The 25358-nt window shown below is 45.5% G+C and overlaps 1 protein-coding gene across 5 annotated transcripts in view; it reads left to right on the top strand.

Annotated features, from left to right (window-relative positions):
- Positions 1-25358, top strand: part of LOC105473242 (vacuolar protein sorting 13 homolog D) — a 284106-nt gene that overhangs the window by 245678 nt on the left and 13070 nt on the right. For all 5 annotated transcript variants that reach the window (XM_071100479.1, XM_071100476.1, XM_071100469.1 and 2 more), the window contains one exon: positions 23563-23694. In XM_071100479.1, coding sequence (XP_070956580.1) covers positions 23563-23694 — 132 coding nt within the window. The remainder of the gene's footprint in view (positions 1-23562; positions 23695-25358) is intronic.

Genomic DNA, 25358 nt, shown 5'->3' with positions numbered 1-25358 from the left:
GTCTTTCTTCAAAGAGAAGCGCTTGTTTCAGAAAAAGATGTGGAAAGGACATAAAATCACAGGTTCTTCCCCAGTTCTGAAAAAGAAATAGGAAGGGGCAACGTGGCAGTCAGCGTGAAAAGAAACCACGCATTTGCAGGAAGCAAGAAGGGGCTCTGCGGCACTGTTTGCTTCCCGCATCTGCAGTGCGAGGGTAAACAGGCCTGCTGGGGAGTCGGATGGCCCTGGGTTTGAGTCATTGGGCCGCTGCTTGGCTGTGACCTGGAACAAGTTTTTCCCCTCTTAATCTCTCTGAGATGAGATTCCTTTGAGTCACATGCCTACCTCGGTGGGTGGTCACATGGATTAAATTATATCATGTATATAAAGCACTCAGCCTGGCATGTGGCATGCAGGTAGGGTTCAAGAAATGGTGTTGGTGTGAATATTCTCCCCTGAATTTGGAATGTTGTGTGAAGGTGAAACTGGGATTGTGTCTTAAATTCAACCCTGTCCCCGAATTCTTGCTGACCACCTGCTAGATTGCGAGGACTAGGAGTTCATGTGCTTGGCTGGGCTTTTGTCCTTCCCATTCTCTTTCTTCACACAAAATGAACAGTTAAACTCAGTGCTCCAAACCTGGTTGAGTTGCTGGGTGGAGGGACTCTCCTGGGCTCTGAGCCTTTATGTGTGGGAACCACATTGGAAAAGGTGTGCAGAGGCCATGAACTTGCTCTGAACCCACTTGTGAAGAGCAGGTGACCCCAAACTATTGTTAGTGTCTGCTGTAAATGATATGCCTCTGGGTTCGAGCAGAGTTCAGCCAAAAGCCCCACATGACATGGAAATCTGTCCTGGAGCCAGGTTTGTCGGGTAAAAGTTATGTAGCGAATGTCTCCAAACATTGGCATCTGTTGTCTGCCGAGACTAGGACAACCGAGAATGATGGCGTGCTTGAGGAAATTAGGATGGGGCATGCGACCCTGTAACAGCTGATAAACTGTTTCAGGCCACCGTGGCTCATCCAGCTCTTTTGATAAACAGCTTTAAAAGCATTACGTGGTTTGGAAAGCATTCTTCAAAAATGGTTATATTTTCCAGACGCATGACAGTTCCCTGTTCAGTATTATTCAAGGGGTTTAAATTGTCGAATCAGATTCCTTTTCAGTGGGGCTCTTGAAGCTGTCGAGGACTGATCCGTCCGTCTCTCTGGCTCCCGCCAGGACAATCTCAAAACAGTATTATTATGTAGGTCGGGGTCCCCTAGGTCTGTAAAAAAAAAAAAAAAAGTTCAGGGCTAAGTGTTTAAGAGGAAAAACGATTTCTTTCGTTTCTAGCTAAGTGTGATGGGCCCTTTCAAACACTGCTTTCATCATGCACCTCTTATTTCACGATTTCTGCATAATGAAAATACAAGATCGATAACTGTGGATTATCGTAATGCCTTGAGCTTTTGAAAATCAACATTCTCTAGATTATAAATGTTCCCTTTGTAACTCATTTCAAACTTCATCCTCCCATTTGTCCTAATTCCCAAAATTTAACTGTTGCCTTTTGAGCCTCCTACGAAATTCTGGGTATCCTTTAGGCAAGGAGGTAGCTCTTGGGGGAATAGCATTCAGGCCAGGCAATTCATTTGTGACTTGGGCTCTCCTTAGAACATATGATAAGTACAACACACTGTAGTGACAGAGTTTTAAAAAACTCTATTAAAGCCTAATATACTAAAGCAGATTTTCTTTTTTTAAAGTTTAGAGAGATTCGTGGGATTTTATTCTTTTTCCCAAAAGGCAGTGGTGGAGCTGACAGAGTAGCCTGGAGCCTCGTCCTGATGTATTGTGCGGAAGTGGCAGCAGTTCACATTCATTCACTCTGTCAGCAAAGATCAGTTCCTTCTTGACTCAACTCTCTGTGATCAAAATAAGCTATTGGATGTTCCCTTTGGGTACTGGAAGCAGCTTGGCCCCTTGGCAAGAGAAACAGGATTGCAAATCATGAGAGCAGAGCCCTGACTCCAGCCCTGACGCTACTGTGCTTCATGACCTTGCGCAGACAGCTTTATATCCCCACCTCTGGTCATTCTCCCGCATACAAAGGGGGAGAGGGTCATCCTTGCCCTGGCCATGTCTGCATGGTTGAGGTGAATAACTAGTTGTGTAACTTCCTGGAGGAGTGACACAGAGGAAGCTCCCTTCCTAGGGCTAGCTTTGCCATCAGGGAGGAAGCTGGATATTAGAGTGAAGAAAAAGCCCATGCAGAATATATGGCAGCCTGATAATGTATTCTAAAAGTAAAAAAGCACTAGGTTAGTCTGCAGCTGTAGTGTACCTAAAGTATTCTTCAGCAGGTTGTGGCCCTAGTCTAATCCCCAGCTGGACTTAGCACCATTTAAGTTAGTTACATCTCATCCCCCCAAGGGATTGGGTCTGTAGCCAATTTGGCCTTGTCACCACTTCAGCCCTCCCTCTGATTTCACCTCTGGGAAAACTACAAAGTGGCCCCAGACATACATAGCAGGCTTGATCACTTGGGTGGAGTGTGTCAGGACAGCATACATCAAATAAAATGTCCAGGGAACCTGTTGTAAATCAACCACTTCCCGCATGCTCAGTCATCGTGGAGGCACTTGAATGTTCAGTTTCTTTTAGCTGATGGCCAAGAAATCAATGTTTAAAAAAAACCCAAAAACCTTGACAGAGGCATTTTGTACAAGAATGGTGTGTGGGTGTGAAAAAGTAAATTCCAAAACATATTTCCTTTTAGTTCCCAAACCCATATTAGATGAGTACTTCTTAGCCTTGGCCACAGTGCTAGAGTAAATAGCAGTGTCACGTAGCTCGTGGAACAGGCAAACCACAGAATGTACAGAAGAGAAGCGTGCACACCAGTGAGTCTGCTATGGCAGCTCTCTTTGTCCTGGTTTCTACATCTCATTTGTAAGCAACTTGTGTTTCTGCATTTTCAGAGTTTGGCCAATTTATCTACTTAGAATTGCATGTTCCCGGAATATTGTCATAAAAGTGATCCTGAGATAGAAAAAGTCCACAGGAAGCAGGGGCATTGAGTTTATAAGTTCTCAAAGTCTGTCTTGGCCCATAATAAAGTCTCATTCTCAGGGGTAGGTCCAGCTTTCCAGATTTTATTGTATCAGAGACTCTTGATGCATCTGGGCTCATGATGGGCCAAAGTAGGCCTTCAGGAGTCCTCGTGTTACACACTCAGTGCCTGATGGAGACTGGATTCGTTTATGTGTATTAATGTAACCTGCGTGATCATGTGAGGGCAAGTGCTTTGTAGATTGTCCCGGGAGATGTGAGATATTAGGACTAAAGGCTTAATTAAACCCTGAACATGTATATGAATAACTGGAGACAGATTGACTGGATTACACATTTTTCTTGAAAATTTCCTAAATTAGCCTACCTCTTTCTTGCCTCTTATTTCCCAGCTTAAGTGGTTCTCTATAACACTATATTTTAAACAAACCAGAACAAATAGTATACAAAAGCATAGACAAGAGGGATATCACAAGAGATGGTTTTCTGTGATCCATGGCACCTCCCCCTACCCCACCCCCACCACCGAAAGGGGCTTTAAATTAAGATTTGGAATGGCAAATTCACTTACCAGCTCCAAACACGGTAGACAAGGAAACCTGGTGAGGAAAATGCAAGAAAATATTCGCGGTTTCTATTCAGAAATGCATGGCTTACTTTGAATGAGGAAGCGAGACTTTTCATCTTCAGATAGAACCAGGGTCTGATTTGAAATAGACCACCGGCCTCACCAGACCCCATCAAAGAAGTCTGCTTCCACCCCGAGGTAGAAAGTGCCAGTGGGCATGTAGTTGCTAGTATGGGATTTCTGTTTTGATTTTTAACAAGCTTGGGCCCAACTCTTAGTATTGTATCAAGATGGGTGAAGACAAAACTGGCCAGGAAAACACGTATCAAGTCAGCAATGGCTCACCCCTCAGAGGCCATTTTTCCCGCGTGCTCCTCTTATACCTTCGGTTTGTTTTTGGTTTTGGATTCTTTATGTTCCTCCTACTCTTTCTTTCTCTGTTTTGCTTGGGCCTTCCTTAGAAGAGCTCTGGTAATCATTTCAGACTTCCAAAATTCAACCCAGTAGCCTCATGTTACAGGTGGACCCACTGATATACAACAGCTCGATGTGACAAACCGTAGACTCAGTTAATCACTTGGAGAGCCTGGATTCACCTCCAGGATGACCTGCCTTTCCAGCCCTCCAGTGGCGTCCTCTGTAATGAGCTGTAAATGTGCCACTCTAGAACATTCCAGGAAAGCCCTCCTCTTGGGCTAAACTCTAAAACTAAATGAAGTCCTGCTCATGTGGGCTGCTTGTTTAACACTTTGGAAGCTAATCAGAGTATTAATGAGAGCACATGGATAGATTCGGCAGGTCTAATGCTTGGGACTGTCTCCTCTGATTCCATAAGACTAAATCCCCTATAAACACTTCCCTCCCATGCACACACACATTCATATACAGTAGTCACATGTCCCTCCTTTATAGCCAAAGACCAAAAAATAAGTTTCTTTTTTTTTTCTGTATTAAAAATGAGACCGGCTAGTAGCCAGGGTTGGCATTCCCATCTCCTGTGGAACCTGGGAGGACTAGCAGACAGCTATAGAAATCTGTCTCCTTTTAGTGTGGTTGTATTAAGGGCAAACTTGCCTCCCATCGCACCCCAGAAAATCCAGGAGTTCCAGTGGGGGTGCACTGTAGGAGGACTCAGCAGCTGTTTTATGGAAGGTTCGTCAGGGATCAGCCTGAAGATTTTGCTTTTGTGAGAACAAAGTGAAATGTGACATTCAGGAGCAACTCGGGGCCTATATATAGGGGCCCAGGGCCTGCTGGGATGGGGTTTTACACTTGGGCTGTCCTTTTGCCCTTCCCCTGAACTCCTTTCACTTCAGTCATGAGCAAACAGTCAGTGCCTGAACTAACAACCCTGCAGTCCTCCGAAGCACGGCTGGCTTACAGTACCCAACAAAGGGAGGGAGTGCCGCATGGGCCGGCGCAGGCCGAGGAATGCGGCTTCAGGGTTCTGCTCCATAAATTTAACCAGCACGACGAAAAGGAGATAATATGAGCCTTCGTGATGATCTGAAAGGGGGAGGTTCTGTGTCCCATTGATTGCGGTCTGGCCCAGTGCCAGGCCCAAGCCTGACCGACAGTTGAACCATATCGTTAAGGCGTGTAATACAGCTCGAGTCTTGTACTGCCGCCAATGAGTGCATATCCACAGGGCAAAAGTTTATAAAGAGTCGAGGCTGTCCTGTTTAACCCTCTCACACTGCATGTAATAGACCCAGCTGCCATTCAGAACTTGCCCATCTGAGGTCATAAAGGAAAGCCTGCACGTCTCTTTTCTTCAAACAGCTTTTCAGGACCGGGGACAGGAAGAAACGCTGTCTAGAGAAGGTCAAGGCACGGTGATGTTTCTCTCTGGAGAAGCAACGCAGTCTGCCTCCCTCCCCCCGGCCAGAAACGGGACACCCTAGTGCTTTCTTCAGAGTAGCTCTCTGTTTGCAGTATAATGTTGCTGGAGGAAACGGGGCTGACACCACAGGAAACCTGCCCGTCTCCAAGGAGGCCGCATCGGTGGCAGAGGTGGGTCAGATGCCGGCCTTGGAGCGCTCTTGTCAAGCTGGGGATGATACCGTTTTCCTTCCCCACCACCTCGAAAGCTGTTAATAGCCTTGCTTTCTGGCCTCCCACAGCTAAGCCCAGGTGCTCAAACAGAGTAGGTGGAAAGCTGCCCCACGGAGTGGCCTGTGAGCTCAGGGTTCTCACTGTCCGAGGCCGGTGGCCCCGTGGATACTCTGTGCCTTCAATAGGGAGGGCATGTGGAAATAGGCACGCTGTCATAGCAAGGCCTGGAGTGGCCTGGGTTCTTACAGTGGGCACTGCATTGAGGAAATGGGCAGACAGACAAGGATTTAGCGTAAGTGTAGTCAGAAAGAAAGAGCTGCCTGTGTTCAAAGGACAAGAGGAAGAAAGTGGGTGAAGGGGTAGTTTAGTCCTGTCCATCAGCCAGTCACGTTCTTTGGCCAAACTCGGGACCTGCATCTGCTTTGTCCATGGTGTCCGGGAAGACATCTGTGTCTGTCACTTCCAGATTGCTGCTTGTCTGCAATGGACAACGCCTCTTAGGTGGACACCTGCTTGGGATGACAGTGCTGCAGAAATGGATCCAAAACATTGACTAGCTTGCACAGTCTCACTGTCATTAGTATTCAGCCCTCACACCCACCCTATGAGGTGGGTGCTGTACTTTCCCCATTGTACAGATGGGAAAGTTGAGGTACACAGGGGATACGTAACTTGTCTAAGATCTCAAAGGTAGTGAGGAAGGGAACCAGAATGTGGACCCTGGCCAGCGGAACACACAGTACATGCTCCTAATGTCTCTGCTGCTTCTGGGCCATCTCTCGTTCCCTGATGTCAAAAGACCTATGATTTCAATCCAAAGCATCTGACCAAGTGACAAAATAGCAGTGACACTTCTCTGCTCCATCCCATCTTTGCTCTACCATGCAGCCAAGACCATCTTCACCAGGAGGAACCTGGGAACTCCAGCTGGTACACAGTACAGGAAGCCTCCGCAGTAGACTGTCCCAGGGGCTTGTGTGCAGTTTGTCATAGCCGTCTGCTTTTGGAGGCCTGGGAGAACTTCTGTTTATTTGGGTGCCACGGATCCTGGACAAAAGCTTTCTAGAGGTAGGAGAAGAGACTGAAGGGCTGGCCAACCCAGAGATGGTTGGATTGTGTTACGCTTCCATGGTCAAAGTGCTTTAAAAGCCTAGAAATTGGCTCTGGTAGTGAGTCCCAGGATGGAGCTAACTTACGATCTGGATTCCATTACATGATTGCTAATCCTGAAGTTTAGCCAACATGGGTACTGGCTGACTTTAAATGGAGTACCTGTTTGAGGGTTTTCCTCATCACGTATTTAAGGTTAAATTGTATTTAAAAATTCTGCTGCTCTTTTGAAATTTTCTGGTTCTGTTTAGCAGTACCTGAAAATGCCATGAGGCAGCCAGATGATTGACTAACTGGGATTTATGGAAATTCTTATCTGCAGAAATCTCAAGACAAAGAGGGCGCTAACTAGAAGGTTCCCAGTGCTTTATGTAACATGCAGAAGGAAGTCTGGTCTCAGCTTCTTGGATCTGAACAATCCTTTGGAAAGGGAGCGATGAAGAGCAGTAACTGAAGACTCATTTCCTGCCTTCTGTGTGACTCACTCTCCTTTGTCAACTTCAAGTTTGCCCCACGCCTGCTTGCTTCTCTCCACCCCAAGGAACTTGGTCTTTGGAAGACACAGGCGCCTGTCCTCTCTGTCTACCTTTTGCCCCCAGGTCCAGAGGGAGAAATAAACCCTCAGTTGGAGGAAAGTCTAGAGCACAGGCTTTGTGTTGGTGGGAGAAGCATGGTAGGAAGTGGTGCTGTTGCCTCTTCACTGGCTGACTCCTGGCTGCACCTGCTTTTCCCAGAGGCACAGTGAAGCCCAGGCAGGGGCCCAGGGCCTGCTGCTGACTCCTGCTTGCAAGTCCACATCCCAGTACCTAACGGGGCCGAGTAGGAAAGGCACATAGTGGAGTGTGAGCCGTGGCTGTCACCAGATGGGTCTTTCCCCACCATGCCCAACCCCTCCGCCGACCTGAAAGGGTCTAACCTCTTTCCCCACTAGCTTCCAACAAGTTCTAACACATTTTATATACATTGATTTCCAGGCTTGTAGAGGCAAGCCCCACAGTCCAGGAGTTCAAATGGATTCAGTCTTGTTGGTTCTTGTTTCCTAGAAGGACAAGTGCTCTGAAGGTTTGGTGTCAACTCTGACCCAAGGGGTATATCTGATTTTTATGAAGGCACAGAAATGCACCTGAGGTGACCCCAGGTCCTTCTCTTTTATTTTTTGATTTCCCACCACCTGGATCATGAATTCTGCTTTCAAGGGGGATGGGGAAAGGAGAACATTTCAAAGCAAAGTTGATTTGGTCTCTGAATAAGCCTGTCTTCTAGGCTGTAGTTCACCCTGATGAGAATCAGAAAGGACAGTCTGTAAACCCCTTCACTCTAGTGGCTCTGCAGCTGGGGAGCCTCAAAACCAGTTCCAGATGTTCTCTCTCCCTGTATTGGCCGGAAGGGAATTTCGGGCAAGCAAGAAGGCAGAGGGCTTTCGCTTTTGCCCATTCATTGAGTGCCCCTATCTGCAAACTATGTCTTGCTTCATGGCACTTTAGGGAGAGTGCTGAGCGCCTGGGTCCCTTTGGGACCAGCCAGCACTTCCTGCTCTGCAGTTAGAGCATGCTGCTCCAAGCCAGCTCGTTACTACAAGCAAGAGAAGCCCGCCCTCCTGCTGGTCAGGGTCAGAAAGCAAGACCGTGCTGGAGAAGTAAGTCAGGCAGGCTAGGAAGGAGACCTGCAGATGACCCTTGGGTTAACAAAGCAACATTCACAGCCCTGTTCACCACCAGCTAGGATAGTACAGGGCTTTGCCTCCCAATCTTGGGAGAAGAGGCATAGATGGTAATGGTCAGCTCATGGCCCTTTACTCTTGAGAAACTCCACCCAGCCTCCCCTTATCCAGAAGAAAGCCATTCCTGACTGAGCCTGGCCATTCTGATGCCTTCTTTCCTAGTCTGCACCCAGCCTGTGCTGTATGCGGTATATGATGATAGAAATTTGCACTCTTCATGCTTTGATTTTAAATGCATCTTTGACATTTTGGCGTTTGTGCCTGAATGCTCTCTGAATCATCGTTTTTAAAAATTTTGATTGTGTGAGTTAAAAAATGTACAAACGTAAACTTCTGAAAATACAATATATGAGCTCTTGGAGTGTATGGACACTGCTCCAGAGACCTTGCATGAATTATCTCTTTAATCCTTACAAAAAGAATGTGATGAGTACTATTATTCCCACTTCAAAGAGAATAAAAAGGACTTACTCTTCCTGGGCGTTGACAAGCACTAAGAGATTCATAATGGTAACCCCACCAGATATCTCTATGGGTACATATGTGTATGTACACTAATGTGTACGTATATATGATTTGACATGATGAATGGGAGTACATATGTTGATGTCCAACATCAACATATGATGGATGCTCTAGAACATCTTTCCATTCCAAAAATCGTTTTTAACATTTACATAATATTATAATACAAATATTTCAAAAGGTACTTAACTAGTCCCCTATTGATGGATGTTTTTAATTTTTTACTATTATAAGCATCCTCTACATATATCCCATCTTACTTGTGTAATTCGCTCCTTAGGCTAAAGTCCTAAAAATATGATTGCTAGATTTAAGGGTGTGTATATTTTCTGCTTTGAAACACATTGCAAATTGCCTTCTAGGGAGTTGAAACGATTTGTCCTCCCACCCACAGTGTGTGAGAGGACTGACTCCTCCAGCCGTGTACCAGCTCTGGCTATTCATTCATTCAGAATTCAGTCAAGAATTTTATGAAGTGGCTGCAGTGTGCCAGATACTGTACTCAGAACCAGGCATTGTTACTCTTTTAAGTCTTTGCCAATCTGAAAGAGTGAGTATCTGTGTTACTACTTGAATTTCTTTGAGAATTAGAAGCGTTGAAACATCTTTTCATATTTCAGTTGGCCATTTGGATTTTGCTGCTTTTGTGAATTACATTGCGTATTCTTTGCTTCAATCCTTTTTAAACCCATTAAGGTCAGCGTTTGTCTTTTTAGTGTGTGTTTTTTAAAAATTCTTATCCAATGTTGGTCTAACCCTTCCAACAGTTGTCATTTAGCCAGTTTGTCATCCATTTAAGTACATATCTTTCTTCCAGATATTGACAGAGTTTATATCAGTCTCTTGGTGAATTCCATTCCTGTAAGTTAGAATCTGCATAATGACTTTATAATTAAAGACCATCACTGTGCCTACAGTTCTTTAGAAATTGCTTTAGCATCAAGAATGAGGCTTCAGCTGGGCGCGGTGGCTCACACCTGTAATCCTAGCACTTTGGAAGGCCAAGGCGAGTGGATCACGAGGTCAGGAGTTCAAGACCAGCCTGACCAACATGGTGAAACCCCATCTCTATTAAAAATGCAAAAATTAGCTGGACCTACTGGTGCACATCTGTAATCCCAGCTACTCAGGAGGCTGAGGCAAGAAAATCACTTGAACCTGGGATGCAGAGGTTGCAGTGAGCCGAGATCACACCAGTGCACTCCAGCCTGGGTGATAGAGCGAGACTCCGTCTCAAAAAAGAAAAAAAAATGAGGCTTCAGCCAGATGTTTTTGGATTATATGTGGTGTGGCCTATTAAATGGCTTTTATTTTTGTTTCCTCCTATTTCTTAGTATTTCTTTCCACCGGTTCCTGTTGTAAAACGTGACCAATTGGTACTGATGCCGTACATCCTTGTATTAGTAAAAATCCTGCTGTGCCTTGAGGCAGGGCTCTGCTTGGACCAGGCCTTCCCAGGAAGCCCGTCCTGCCCTCTGGAGCATATAGTGCCAGACCTCCCCAGCACTGCCACTTACCTTCACTCTTTCATTGTTGATACATGGGCTAGGTTTCCTACAGAGTCATTTCAAGGATGTAGATCTTATCCTCCCAATTGGATTGTGAGTTTATTGTTATTGCCTTTTTTGGTATTCCTCAAGGATGTCCAGAATGCCTCACATAGTGATGGACTCAGAATACGTATTAAAGAGATTTTCATCAAAATCACACCATTCAGTAAGTTGACCAAGTACATGAAGAGTCAGAAAGACCCAAGGTCTAGTTTGGCTTTGCCAGGCATAGCTTCCTCATCCATAAAATGAAATACTAGTAAGATACTTCCTCATATGAATGTTGGGAGGCTTGGGGTGTCCAGTACACAGTCAGAACTCAGTCAGTGCTGCTGTAGAGACATAGCGTGGACCTTGGTGGCCCAGCAGTCTCAGTCCTGGTTTCTTCTGACCTAAGATTGATGGGAAAGTACAGATGAAAGAGCTGGTTGAGGAGGTGTTGGTAACACAGAGTTTTTTACAGAGTATCCTCGGAGGGCTACATGCTGCTTTTTGCTGAATCTGAATCTTCTTTTTTTTCTAATATGGAGCTTCATAATCATTCAGGGACTCAGTGTGATGCCACAAGTTTAGAACTTGCCAATTCCTCTCTTATGTTCTGCCAATTTTTTAAAAATGGGAATATGAGTGCATGCGCACGTGTACACACACGTGTGTGTGTGTGCATCTTTGTGTACGTAAAATGCTTGAGATAAAAAAAGGTGGATCAAATTTTGTCTGGCATGACATAGCAACTCTCACCTCTAGTATCTTCTAAAAGTTTAATCGCACGGACTTGAACTGGTTTACTTCAATTCTATTTTTATTTTCGTAGTCATTTAAATGTATGGGGAGCCAGCTCTTTCAAATGAGACATTTGTCATTAAAACATGTTATTTAGTTTAACCGCGTGGGCCCAGCTTCAGCAACATTGAGGACTGTGAGGAGGGTTCTGAGCAGCTGTTCTCTCCTGACCTGACCGCAGCAGTGACCCACCAGCTTGCAATGCACGCAAACTGAAACAGGCAGGGTGGCCAGCCCAGGGTTGTCTGCCCGGTGGTCTTGGCATCTCTACCTTAGGATACCAGCTCCTGGCCTTCCTTGCCTGCATTGGGTGGCCCTTGGACCTGCCGTGTCATACAGCACAAGAGCCCTTCTGGCCCGCATCACCCTGTGTACTGATTAGGCAGGAATCAGCAAATCCATTGAGTGCATGTTTAATGTGACACAGATGTGGGACATACTGCAGATCTTTCTGCTTACAAATTTTCAGCTTTTTGCATTTCATCAGTGTTGCTTATTATTTACAGAATGTAACTTGAGACATCAGAACAGATTGTAATTTTTAAAAAGGTTGTGGGGGGTGGGGGTGGGGCCGCAGGGGATCTGGGAGAAAAAATCCAGTAGTGTGGAATGTTGTTTGCTGTCCAGACCAAACAAACCAGTTTGCCAAGGGTTGATGGACTATGACAGTCAGTCCAATTCATGTTAACACTGGCGGCACTTCATTAAAAGGCAGCTTGACCTTCTTATCACCAAATAAAGAAGAATCTTTTGTTACCAGGTTGACCATCGCAGCACCAGGCAGAAATGTACCCCTTGTAGAGGCACTGAAGGGCAGCACTGAGCTGCCAGCTCATGTCCTGCCTCCTTCCTGTTCACAGAGAAAGGACGCCGTTGAACCCAGTCCCCACTCAGACATGTGGATGTTCTTGCCTCGTGCCTGCTGTGGCTTTACATCCAGGCGCTGTGGCAAGAGGCGGAAGAAACCTCTTCCTTTGCCTAAAAATCCAGGATACTCTTGAGGGCATCAGAATGATGGGCCAGGCCAGTTTGACAGAAGGTCAAGGAGAAGGTGCCATCTCTTGCTTCTAGAGGGGCACATCTAGCTAGAGGTGGCCCTGGCTTCTGAGAACGCTCAGCCGTAGGTTACCTTGAAGGGCAAACAGTAAAAGGCACCAGCTGGCCGGGAGGAAGATGAAGAGGAGTGCGTGATTGGTTGCTTCTTTCCTGTGTCTAGTTCTAAAGAACCTAAAACTTGGGTCCGAAATAATGAGAGCCATATTGTAAAAATCCTTTGAAGAGAGTTCTCCTGGGGAATGTGAGCTAGTGCGGTGACCTGATCCCTTGGTCAGACGGTTCTGAGCTGTTTAAGTGCTGAGTGTCAACTGTCTACAGGGAGCCGGGCCCTTGAGGAGCGGCCAGGGTTCCAAGCCCCACTGTTCTTTTCCTTCCTGGAAAAGTGCAGACGGTGCACGTTCCCCTGAGGCCACCAGGCAGCTCTACAGTTGCCCTCTGGGTGAACGTGACCCAGGTCAGTAACTCTCTAGTGTCCCCCCCACCCCCCAGGCTGGAATGATCAGCATTCCTCTACTCCAGGGGTTCTTGAGTTCTTGAGTTGTTACCAACGCCCTGCCTTTCTCTGGCTCAGACTCGGAGGAGGAGGTCCACTGCGCGCTGCTGCTTCTTCACCCCCTGGGCTTTGGAAGCAGCAGCTCTGGCTCCCCTGCACCCAGTTCTCAGTCTTGTGGTCCTGGCCTGCTCCTTTATCACATATGTCTTGAGCACCCTCTCAGCACGTGGCACTGTTCTGAGTGCTGAGGCGCAACCATGCTTAGAAGAGACAAGAATCCCTGGTTCCGCGTGGCTTCCCTCAACACCTCCGTTTCCAGGCCGTGGCTTGGGTTCAGAAGAATCCCCCTCCCTAGAAGAGATGAGTGGCTGGAAGGAGAGCATGTCACTGGCTTCCCTGAGACCCTCCCGAGAGCCTCAGTTTCTCCCTCTACCACTTGAAGTCTTAACTGCAGGGCCTGAAACAGATTCTCTTTAAAAACCCATGAGTGTGGTGACTGGTTTTCATTCTTGTGAGTTGTTAATTTCCGTGTCCCTAACACTTTTTGAAGCAGCTGCTCCTGTGGCCGCTTTCTTTTCCTCCTCACCCTCCTCCATAGTCTCTGTTTGACAATAGAAGGAGATTTAAAACCTCCAGGCTGAGTGAACTGGCGGTCTTGAAAAAGCAAACAAATCGGGCTGGGCATGGTGGCTCACGCCTGTAATCCCAGCACTTTGGAAGGCCGAGGCGGGCGGATCACAAGGTCAGGAGTTCGAGACCAGCCTGGCCAATATGGTGAAACCCCATCTCCACTAAAAATACAAAAAAATTAGCTGGGCATGGTGCTGCATACCTGTAATCCTAGCTACTTGGGAGGCTGAGGCAGAATTGCTTGAACCCAGGAGGCGGAGGTTGCAGTGAGCCGAGATCGTACCACTGCACTCTAGCCTGGGCGACAGAGTGAGATTACATCTCAAAAAAAAAAAAAAAAAAGCAAACAAATTGCAAAGCAGGTCCCCTCTGGGGGCTGGAGCATGCTCGTATCTGCTTGGCTTTGGTCATCCGAAGAGGCCCTGGGGAAGGGGCTTCAGGACTTCCCAGGGGAGAGGTGACAGGACACACGCTTCCCCCACTTCGGTCAAGGCAGCTTCATTGTCAGCGGTTGTACGTACTAAGATTGTGTTACAAACTTCATTTGCAGAAAGTGTTTTACCCCCTGAAATTTTTTTTTTTGAAAGCGCCTGCCGTTTTATTAATGGCACTTTTCTAAAACTTCATTAATTTCAATGCTAAGAATTTGGTAACTGATATAATTCATTGAGCTGCTAGTTTGATTTTGCTCTAGCTCTTTTTAAAAAGCTCTGTCAGGCAATAGGATATGGATGGGAGTGGGTCAGGTGAATAAAGGCTTTAAGCAGTCATTTCTTTAGAAAACACCGCTGTAGCCAACATGTGATGTGCTCCTAATGAGTCATTCAGACAGACTCAGGAAAACTTGTCCCCCAGGGTGATCTGTCAAGATAAAATTTTCAATACTGCAGTTTTGCATTTTGGTGTTTTAAATGGACTTGACACCCAATAATTCTGAATAAAGGTAGGAAAGAGGGAGATGATTAAGTTTTACAAGTACCTACTATGTGCCAGGCAGTATGCTACACATTCTTCATATTTTATCTCAATATTATCAACCAAGTAGGTATTAAGTTCTCACCTATTGATGAGGAAACTGAGGCTAAGAACAGTCTAGTAACTTCTTCAGTGTCACCCAGCTAGTAAGTGACTGGGATTTCAGCCTGTGTTTGTCTTTTTTCAGTCTATGTTTGTTCCTTTATACTACCTTGTTCTTAAATTTCATCTCTTCTCTTAAAAGAGGTCAACCTTGGGAGAAGGTAGATAACATAAACATTAAAAGAAAGAGATTATGTAATCATTTACCAGAAATCAATCTGAAAATAGTGGGCTGGGCGCGGTGGCCCACACCTGCAATCCCAGCACTTTCTGAAGCTAAGGCAGGAAAATCATTTGAACCAAAAAAAAAGTAGTGAAAATATCTGGTTTATTAATGTAATCAGCTTGTTATTATTAGCATTTGTACTTAATAGCCACAAAATAAAGCTTACCAGAGATTGTGTATTTCAGTTCATGTGAAATATCTTGGGATTGGCATTAGAGGTGACAGGTTAGCAAGGAATTTGATAATGGCTTGAGAGAGTCCAATAAGTACTACACTCTCTGACTCAGAATGTTCTACTTAGAACACAAAGAAAGCTTACGTTTGTAAAGCGCCTTGTTCTTCCATGATGTTGAAAGTTGCAAACCACTTTATAGGTTGTCTACTATTTTGTAAAAGCAAAGCAAACCCAGAATGCATGCAAAAATTATGGCCTTTTAAGAAATCCAAGCCTTTTAGGCTCCATTCTTACTATAACATGATCTACTTTATTGGAATTCTTTATGAAGTAACTCTGCCCCTCCCCACCCAGCCATTAACAGGTAGTCTCACCCCTGAGGCAGTTGACTAAGAAAAAAAAATCTGGAGTATTTTTGTCTTAGAGTTTAAATCCCAGTAGGCATATCTGTTGGCATTAGTCCTACCAGCTGTCACAGTTGCAGTGTCATGGAGTCCCCAAAACATGTGTTAAATTATGGGAAGCCTTGACCCCTATAAACAAGTCAGGTGTGAATCCCACTGATGGGAGAAAACCCAGCCCAGGAAATGTCGTCCCTGCTGCTGGATGTCAAATTGCTAAAAACTTAACAATATTAATATAATTTCCAATGATTTCTTGAATCAACATCTTTCTCACATTTTCAATGGCAGTAGTACAACATGGGATTTTCTGTGTGTTATACACGTATGACTTGAGAACCCTGGGGAGAGGTAAGTAGAATGTTAACGAGAAAGCAAAGGGGAAAGGAAAATACTTCAGTTTGAAGCTATGAGCCTCCCCCGTAGGAAAACTAAGTACAAGAGGTTGAATGTTGCACCCTAGCCCATCTTAGATCCCAGACACCTCAACTAGGGTTCCTCGTGTGCACCCATGGCACTGTAAATAACGCACTAAATAAAAAGAATAGGTAGCATTTTATCGAGTGCCTATTATGTACTTGGCTCTGTTCTAAGCACTGTACATGTATTATCTACTCCTCACAACAACCCATTATTACCCCCATTGTATAGATGAGAAAACCATCACTCCAGGAAGTCACATAATTTCCCTGTGGTTGCAGTTCCTACGGGGTAGAGCTGGGATTCAGACCCACTGGGCAGCCTGGCTCCAGAGCCGATCCTCTCAGCCATTATATTACGCTGCCTACTCCAGTGCTCCCTGTCTCTCCTAGTGCTCCCCTGCTATGTTCTCATTGCTGTAAGCTCCCTGGATACTTCCATCCCAGTCTTCCTCAGGGCCTAGTGCTGGCCTCTGCATATGATAGTTCGGGAAAGGTTGGTTGAATAGGGGACTGGAGGAGGCAGGCACAAACCATTTGCAGGGCTCTAAGTAGGCTCGTTTTTCTGGCTCCCCTAGTTTGGATCCTCAGTCAGTAATTCCATATAAGAACCAATCTCCACTAACATAAGGTTTCTTTCTGCCCAACCTATTTTCCATGTGTCCAAAATCCAAATCGTCCCAACCTACGGATTGAATACTATCTTTGAGTGGGTTCTAGAAGGTGTATTTCCGTTTCTCTTGAAACTATGGGGAAGAATTTCTCATGTAAATAGAGCCAAACTTTAGAAATTTTCATCCTCTAGTAGAGTATTCTCAGATTACAATTTGCACTGAAAGGAGTAAAATCTGTTTATGAAGAAGAAATGCTTTTCCACTTTGTCTTTAGAAGTAGATGCATGTGGCCAAGAGGAGGGAGCTACAAGTCAGAGGTAGATGCAGCATATGGCATGGTGGGAGCTACAGGTCCAAGATAGATGCAGCCCACGGCATGGTGGGAGCTACAGGTCGGAGATAGATGCAGCCCATGGTGTGGTGGGAGCTACAGGTCCAAGATAGATGCAGCCCACGGCATGGTGGGAGCTACAGGTCTGAGATAGATGCAGCCCACGGCATGGTGGGAGCTACAGGTCCGAGATAGATGCAGCCCATGGTGTGGTGGGCTTCTTGGGCTTGCAGACATTGTACTGCTGTGGATACCAGAGGGTTTTTCACCAATTCGTCTATTCCAGTGCAGACAGTACTATTTAGACAGACTGTGGGGTTTCTCTTAGAGAAATGACAAATGTTTGTTAGGCCATTTGGTCAAGAACCCTGGTATCTTGTAACTGTTATCAATGACCAGTATTGTAAGAGGTAGTCTGGATTGATCTACGTTCTCAGTCTAATTGTGCACACTCGAGCACAATATATATCAGTAAGATACTTGATTAAAACAAAAGCCCTGTACGCATACATAAAGTGAGTGCAAGCACAAACCCATCACGCAGCCCTTAAGGAAGATGGCAGCCATCAGTTGAATAGACATTCTATGATGCTAATGTCACATGTGTGACATACACTTTCTACTCACTTACTGATTGTTTTTGAGCATCACTTGGTTGATAGACACTGGCCATGACAGACTTCTCAACCAAATTAAGCTGTGTAGGGGTATGTGTATGTGTGCACAGCGTCTGTCTTAACCGACAGAACTATGACATAGTTACTCATCGTATAAGCTGTGAATAATTAATGCCTGGCTAACTGTTGACTCTCAGGCTGAAAGGCAAGATCAACCAAGTAGAATTGCCTGGATCTTCCTGTGTCACCTTATTTGGATTTACTGTTGATTTTTTTAAAAAAGACGTGACTTGTTATTACTCTGATCATTGGTTTTGGGCCTCCAGTGTATGTCGGATAGCAATGGCCAGATGCAGGCACACTCTGTATTGATTGCCCTCACTGGATGCATATCTGCAGTGTGTCAGCCACTGTATCCACAGCCCCTTCCCTGGGGGAAGAGTCCTCCATGCTGTACAGCAGACTCCCTGACATTTTCATGGAGTTCAAAGCTCAAGTTGGTTTGGTGCTGACATTCTGGATTAGCTGGTTGACTGGAAGGACTGCTTCTTTCTATACACTGTGAAATTTATAAACCGCAGCAGCTGAGGGCTTAACATGGCCGACAAGCTCCAGCTGGCAGCAATTAAATACACCACAGACCTTTGGCCAAACAAAGGTTTGTGGAGGCAGAGTTGCTGCATGTGCACTGAACAGACTCTTAGGTTGAGTCGGTTCATAGAGATGCTGTCGACTTAGGAGAGGTGAGTGGGTGGCTTTTGGCCACCTCTTGTTCGGTGATCCATTGTCCCCAGAATTATGGTATCAAGACCCTGTCCAAGTAGCAGCAAAGGTGGTCAGAGGAAAGGAGCAAAGCCACCAGGGAGGCCGCAGGCCTGCCTAACAGTGGTGGACCAGAGTCATTTAGACGTTGGTTTGCTGCTCTAGCACCAATGGCAGGACCCACAGCTATTCCACTTTTTTTTAATTCATTCATTGGACACCACTATGCTGTAGGCTATAGGCTGAAAAGGAGAAGATGGGAATGAAAAAACAATAAGAAGCCATTTCATATCCATTCAAGCAGCAAAGATTCATGAGTCTAGACCAGTGCTATCCAAAATAAAATTTAAATTTCAAATTCAGTCCTTTAGTTACACTGGCCACATTTCACGTGCTCAGTAGCCACATGTGTTGTAGCTGTGCATTGGACAGTGCAGTCCTAGAGAATACCAAGTGTTGGGGATAGATCACTAGGGCGTCTTAAATGCCTCATGGGCAGAAGTGTAAAAATGGTTCAGCCACTTCGAACACAGTTTGGATTATGTTGTTAAGTGAACATTTATATCTTGTGAGCCAGCAAATTCCCCCTAGATAGATTCTCAAAGTTCACCAGGATGAACACGTACAGGAATGTTCGTAATGGCATCATCTGTAATAGCAGAACCTGGAAAAAACCCATGTGCCATCAACAGGAAGATGGATATATCATGGGATAGTCATACAATGGAATATTAATAAAGCAGAGACATGGTGAATTAATCATAGCTACACACAAAAGAAGGCCTGAATCTTAGCAATGTGACAGTGACATCCTTTTCCAAAAGCCCAAAACTAAACCCATAGAACATAACAAGAATGTAATGGAGCATCCTTTGAAATGTGATAAGACTACATAAAAAAGAAAAGCACAGGAATGAGAAACACAGGATTCAGAAGGAAGTTCCTGCCTTAGGTAAAGGAGGAACAGGGATTTGGGGTGGCAGAAGACCAACTTGTGGTCCACGATGGAGCGATGGAGTTTTTTTTTTTTTTTTTTTGCTTTCACAGATGTTTATTTCAAATAAATAAAGAGAGCCTGATGATGAGAGTGGGCCTTGAACTGAGGATAATCATGAGCCTAGTCCTAAAGTCCAGTTAAAAAAAAAAGAACTGGCCGGGCGCGGTGGCTCATGCCTGTAATGCCAGCCCTTTGGGAGGCCGAGGCGGGCGGATCACAAGGTCAGGAGATCGAGACCATCCTGGCTAACACGGTAAAACCCCATCTCTACTAAAAATACAAAATATTAGCCGGGCGTGGTGGCGGGCGCCTGTAGTCCCAGCTGCTCGGGAGGCTGAGGCAGGAGAATGACGTGAACCCGGGAGGCGGAGCTTGCAGTGAGCCAAGATCACACCACTGCACTCCAGCCTGGGCGGCAGAGCGAGACTCTGTCTCAAAAAAAAAAAAAAAAAAAAGGACTAGAGTCCTTTCCCTCCAGGTGCTCATAGGCTTACTGGAACATACAGGAAAGTCACTTAAAAATGGACACACTGTCACCGGGCATGAACAAATGTAGGATTGCCGTTACATGGTCATACTAGTTTTAAAGGCCGGCTTGAATGTGCAAGTACCACATCAATAGATGAACAAAACAGCGTCGTCACACTGTGGCCTTTAAACTTTTTGCTGGCTTACGAGGTTTGAAAACAGTAGCTTACTGTTGGCTTTTTACATTATTTTGGTAATTCTGTAAGATTGGAGCTAAATTTGTTCATATGCAGTGACTGTAAATATTCTCCCCTACTCACAGCCTACCGACTTGGATCTGAGAAGGTAAAATTTTAGTTGAGTTTTGGAGCAGAAAGAAGAGTTTTTCAGATATTGACATTGATGAGGTGATAGGGGAGTGGGGAAAAATTCCTTTAATCCAGCTTGCTGCTTCTAGGAAGAGTATGCCTTCTGGAAGTCCTTGTAGTCATAAGACTGTAACAGAAGATGTTTCCTTTTAGGGTAAAATTGAACTCATCTGTCTTTTCTTCCATGTTGATGTGAAAAATTAGCCTTGAATGCCACAGTGAGCTCCCCTAGTCAGCAGTGTTGAGCACTGAATCCAGCCTTGCCCTTGATATCTGTTTGATCAAAAGGCAAGAACCCTGGAAATGGGAAGATAGTTTGTGGCCTGTTGTCAAGACAGTCAAGAAAAGAAACATAACAACAATAGTCAGTGTGTATCCTTAGGGGAGCCACTCTGCTTTTGTATTCTCTGATGTTTTGATGGGTTTGTAGTTTGCAGGTTAAAAAATAATGTATTGGGAATGGGGGTGAGGTTGGATCACTGAAACCTGGGGAAGACTCTGAGGGAGTCCACTGAGTCAGGAAATAACTGTTTACACTAGAAAGCTGTTTGATCCTGTGAGAAGATCAACAAGGTGAGCGCTTTTACTCCCATTCTCAATTATTCTGGAGCTGTCATGAGATGAAATTTTTAAGAGCTCGGGTCCAGAAACAAGCCGCCTTTCCTCGGCTTCTCTGGCTTCCTCAGATCCACCAGAGGCATTTAGGACTTCAGGTTTTCTCCTCTCTGGTAGCATGTTTTCCCTCAGCTTTGAGTACTAATGAAAATCCTGCTTCGTGTAAGGGAAAGGCCTGTCATCAGTGTCAGCTTCAGGACATTGCCATCATGTCCCTTTCTGTGTTTTGATCAGTGGGGCAGACAGACACACCCTTGACCTTTCTGTCAGGAAGATGGGGTTCTAGCTGGTTCACGTTTTGCCTCAATGTTGATTTTGCTTTCAGTGCTCAAAATCCCTAGTCTTCAAACTCTCCACCAAAGCTTGCAGGTCGTCCTTCCTTTTTAGCTCAATTAATGGCCCTTATGCCATCTGCCAGCCACCAGGCACTCACTCGTTTATTCAGCTTATCCTGACTGCTGCTGTACCATAAACCAGACACTGTTCTCCATCCCAGGAATGCAGTGAATGAAACAAATTCCCCCTCTCCTGGAGCCTCCAGTCCACATGGGAGCCAAGCAGTAAATAGCATGTTTATCCACCTGGCATGGAAAGCAAATGTGTTTTGAGCAGATGACTGACTTGATGTAACTTATCTGTTTTTTTTTTTTTTTTTAGACAGAGTCTCGCTCTGTCACCCAGGCTGGAGTGCAGTGGCACGATCTCGGCTCACTGCAAGCTCCGCCTCCCCGGTTCATGCCATTCTCCTGCCTCAGCCTCCCAAGTAGCTGGGACTACAGGCGCCCGCCACCACACCCAGCTAATTTTTTTGTATTTTTAGTAGAGACAGGGTTTCACCATGTTAGCCAGGATGGTCTTGATCTCCTGACCTCGTGATCCGCCCGCCTTGGCCTCCCAAAGTGCTGGGATTACAGGCGTGAGTCACCGCACCCGGCCAGTGTAACTTATTTTTTGAAAGGGCCATTCTCATTGCCATGAGGAGAGTGGACAAGGATGGAAGGGAAGAGAACAAGTTATGAGGCTACTATGATAATACATTACAAATCCAGGAATCATTTGTTAGTTATGATCGAGATGGTGAAATAGTCAGATTTGGGATATATATTGAATTTGAGCCTGTGCAGGCCTCCAGGTTGATTGGGGAAGATGTGTTGAGATGAGTCTGAATCAAACCTTACATTGAAAGTGATGAGGAAGCAGACCCTGCCATATTCCTCTCGGAGAGGCTTTGGGCTTCTACCATGTAGCCTGGCAGAGAGGTCAGCAGGACTGCCTTGGGGAAAGGATACTTTATTAGCCTGTATAGGCAGTGATTGGAATGGCAGCAGGTGTTTTGCTAGGCAAGGAGATAAGAACAGAGCTCTGCTACCTGGAGAGGCACGCCAGGCTCCTTCCCCTAAGCCCCCCGCCTGCAGAGGTTACCATCATCCTTTCGGCAGCAGTTGTCCAGCTTCTCTGCTTATGGGTTAGCGGCAGCCCCTATACTGCCCTCCCCACTTTCAATCGATAGTTGGGCTCTGAGTAGCCAACTGTAAGCCTGCGTCTTGAAGGAAGGATTGAGACTGGCAGGGTATGTGAGTGGGTGATATAAATACAATGGGTTTTTTACTCTCTCCCTTAGTGCAGATCATTGAAACTTCTATACAGTCTCTTTCTGTTACCCTTAGAGAGTACAATTGATAGTACTGAAGGCATCCTTCTAACCGAACTTGTGTAAAATTATCACTAGATTTTTGTCTTTCCAGCACATATCAAACCTCACCAAGGTAGGGAGCTGTCCTTCAGAGGTCGTCACTCACAGCCTGTTGAACTGAGTGCTGACCTGGATTCGGGAGCACTTTTCAGTTACCCCAGCTGTGCACGGTCTATTGCATGGCCTGCAACAAGTTTCTAGGGTTGTTTCTGTCCATATTACCAACCTGACTTGCCCACCAGGGCACTTTCTGCCCTCGTAAGTAAATCTCTGCGCTGCGTACTGTTAGTTCCTGCTTCTGAAGTGCTGATTCAGTGTGTAAGCCTTCTCCTCTCTTTTAGACCTGTCTAGAGAGGGATGTTTTGCTTCAGTGAGCTCCAGGAACAAATAATAAAAAGTACAGCAAGTACAAGGCCGAGGACAGACCCCGTGCGCTCTTATCAGTCATCTGAAATATGCGCAGCCTTTCCAAGACAAATGCGCACTCCTGTTTCTAGGAAAACACCAGAAAGTACTTACCAATTACCCTGTATATGGTGTGTGGAAAAGACAACATCAGCCTACCCTGAAAGCCGTAACAGAGCAGATTCCTCTGGGCAGCCGACAGCTGAGTGGCCCAAGTTAGAGCCACTGCAGAATCCCAGCCTGTGGCCTGGGCCAGGTCTAGGTCCAGGGGGCTTTCTTCCCTTGCATGATTACCATGTCCCTCACCCTTTGCCCAAGCAACTGACCTCATCTTAGAAGAAGTCTGAAGGGTTGATGTGTTCTTACTAAATGCCCAGGATTTTCTTCCAGACCCATCACAGATCCAAAGATGGCTCTCCTGAAGAGATGCCTAGATAAACAGGGTGCAACCTGGGGGAATCTATTACAGTAATAACCGCAGGAACGAGAGCCACCGCTGGTGGGCAGCTCACCATCCGCCAGGACCAGGCTTGGCGGGCACTGTTTTATTTGATCTTCACAGCAGTCCTGTAAGGTAGGTGTCATCGTCCTGTTTCAGAGAGAAAACTGAACCTGAAAGTTAAGGAAGTTAACCAACTTGTCCACGATCACATGGCCAGAAAATGGTAGAGGCAGGATTCAAACTCAGTTGAGGGTCTTTAACCACTATTTCATGGTACATTCATTCACAGGCAATACCGTCGTTTAATTCTGTTCACTAAACGTAGAGTATGTCTGGTATTACAGAGTCCTGTTGTCTTAGTGAGAAAGGGAAATCATTTTAACCTGCACACTTAACCACTTGGATTTTTGTCCATTTACCCATCTAGGACTCAGGCACAGAGGGTTCGGAAACCGCGTTGCTGCACGGGCCCCCAGGGGCTGCTTCCCCGGTACTCTGAGAGCCAGGCGGAAGGACAGGAGCAGCTCTTCAAACTCACAGACAACATACAGGACGAATTGTAAGTTAGAGCATGGCAAACCAGCCCTGTGGGTCTACTGAGTTGCCTCTTCTCCTTTTGATCCTGAGAAGTTTCCATCTGATGTGAGTTATTTTCATGACTCTCCGACCTTAGATCTGGTCAAAGAATTCCTTGCCCCAAATGTTTTTTAGATTTAGATATACCTGATGGTAAACAGCCTTTTACTCTTAAGGAGGGGTTTTCGACCATGTGCCATAGCCGGGCCTTAGTGTTTTGTTTCTAGAAAATGGTAGTCTCTTTCTAGTTAGTTCAAAGAGAGAAGATAATGAATAAAATGTTCTCAATTTTAAGGTTTTTCTCCAGGAAAAATTTCTTAAACTTTGATATCCCACTTTTGCGGCAGAATGCTAGCAAAACAAAACAGAAAGACAAATAGCAAACAACTAATAGTTGGACATTTTGGAAATGTGTTTTTCTTAAGATTGCTTTGTTACTCTTTAAATATGGAGCCTTGTATACCTGGGATCTTGTCATATCTTCAGTTAGTGATTTTATTCCTAGTTGACATGGTAGAATTAAGTCTTTCACTATTTTAGGATATTTTGCAGAGATCCTTGTAGCATAAACGTGCTCTAGAACCTGAATAGGTGCCAGAACCACCAGCCCAGAGAAAGCAGTTAGTTGTGTCTAGAAGTAGCAAAATACTAGTTTAATTTCTTCTGATGCTTATTTGTCTCCTTTAAGGTAAAGCGAGCTTGGGAGGATTCTGAGTGCTGTGAGTGTGTTTTGGAGGGTGGAGGAATGTCTGAAATAGAGGTCAGCTGTCAGGATAGTCTTCAGAGTCGTTGTTAGGGACAGTGTTAAGTAGATCTCATCTCATATTTTCATGGCAGTATTTGAATGGGGATATCAAAAGCCGAATCCAGAAGGTATTTGTTGCTTGCCAGATAGAATGGCATCTTCCTACCTGTGCCGTGTGTGACCCCTGTGGTGGTATCAGAAGGTCTCTTGATAATGGAGTTGTATTTTCTTGTTTCGTCTACTTGGGTTGCCATTATAAAGTATTATAGACTGGGCAGCTTAAGCAGCAGAAATTTGTCTTCTTGCAGTTCTAAAGTCTGAGAGGTCCAGAATCGTGGTATCTTCTGATTCTGCTGCTGGTGGGGTTCTCTTCCTGGCTTGCAGGTAGCCCTCTTCTCACTGTGTCTGCACATTGCAGAGAGAGGTGGGGGGAGCTCTGTGGTGTCTCTTATAAGGGTACTAATCCTATCAGCTCAGGGCCCCAACCTTATGACTTAACTTAACTGTGATTACTTTCTTACTCCAAGTGGTCACATTGGAGTTAGGGCTTCCACATATGAATTGACAGGGAGGGGTAACTCTGTCCACAGCAGGTGTCGCTCGTAGCTTCTGCTGTTGGAGTCCAGTGCCTAGAGTGCCCATGCAGTTCACTCCAGGGAGAACTTTATATTCCTTCCTTCCTTGGGGCAGGGATTTGGTACCATGACTGCTCTTGATACTGCTTTGTAGATGGAACTTTTAGCCTTTGGATGGGAGGTCTAGAGAGTCATTTCTCAGGTCTGGCAGGACATGGTGCAGAGTCTGCTACAATGGCAGCCCTGTGAGGCTGGGATTTTTGTCTGTTCCATTCAGGGAAGAATCCTCAGCACACAGAACAGTGCCTGGCATCTAATAGGCACCCA

This window comes from Macaca nemestrina, chromosome 1, assembly GCF_043159975.1.
Source record: "Macaca nemestrina isolate mMacNem1 chromosome 1, mMacNem.hap1, whole genome shotgun sequence".
NCBI classification, from domain to species: Eukaryota; Metazoa; Chordata; class Mammalia; order Primates; family Cercopithecidae; genus Macaca; species Macaca nemestrina.
Note: the sequence above shows the minus strand (reverse complement) of the source record. Positions and strands in the feature narration are given on the sequence as shown.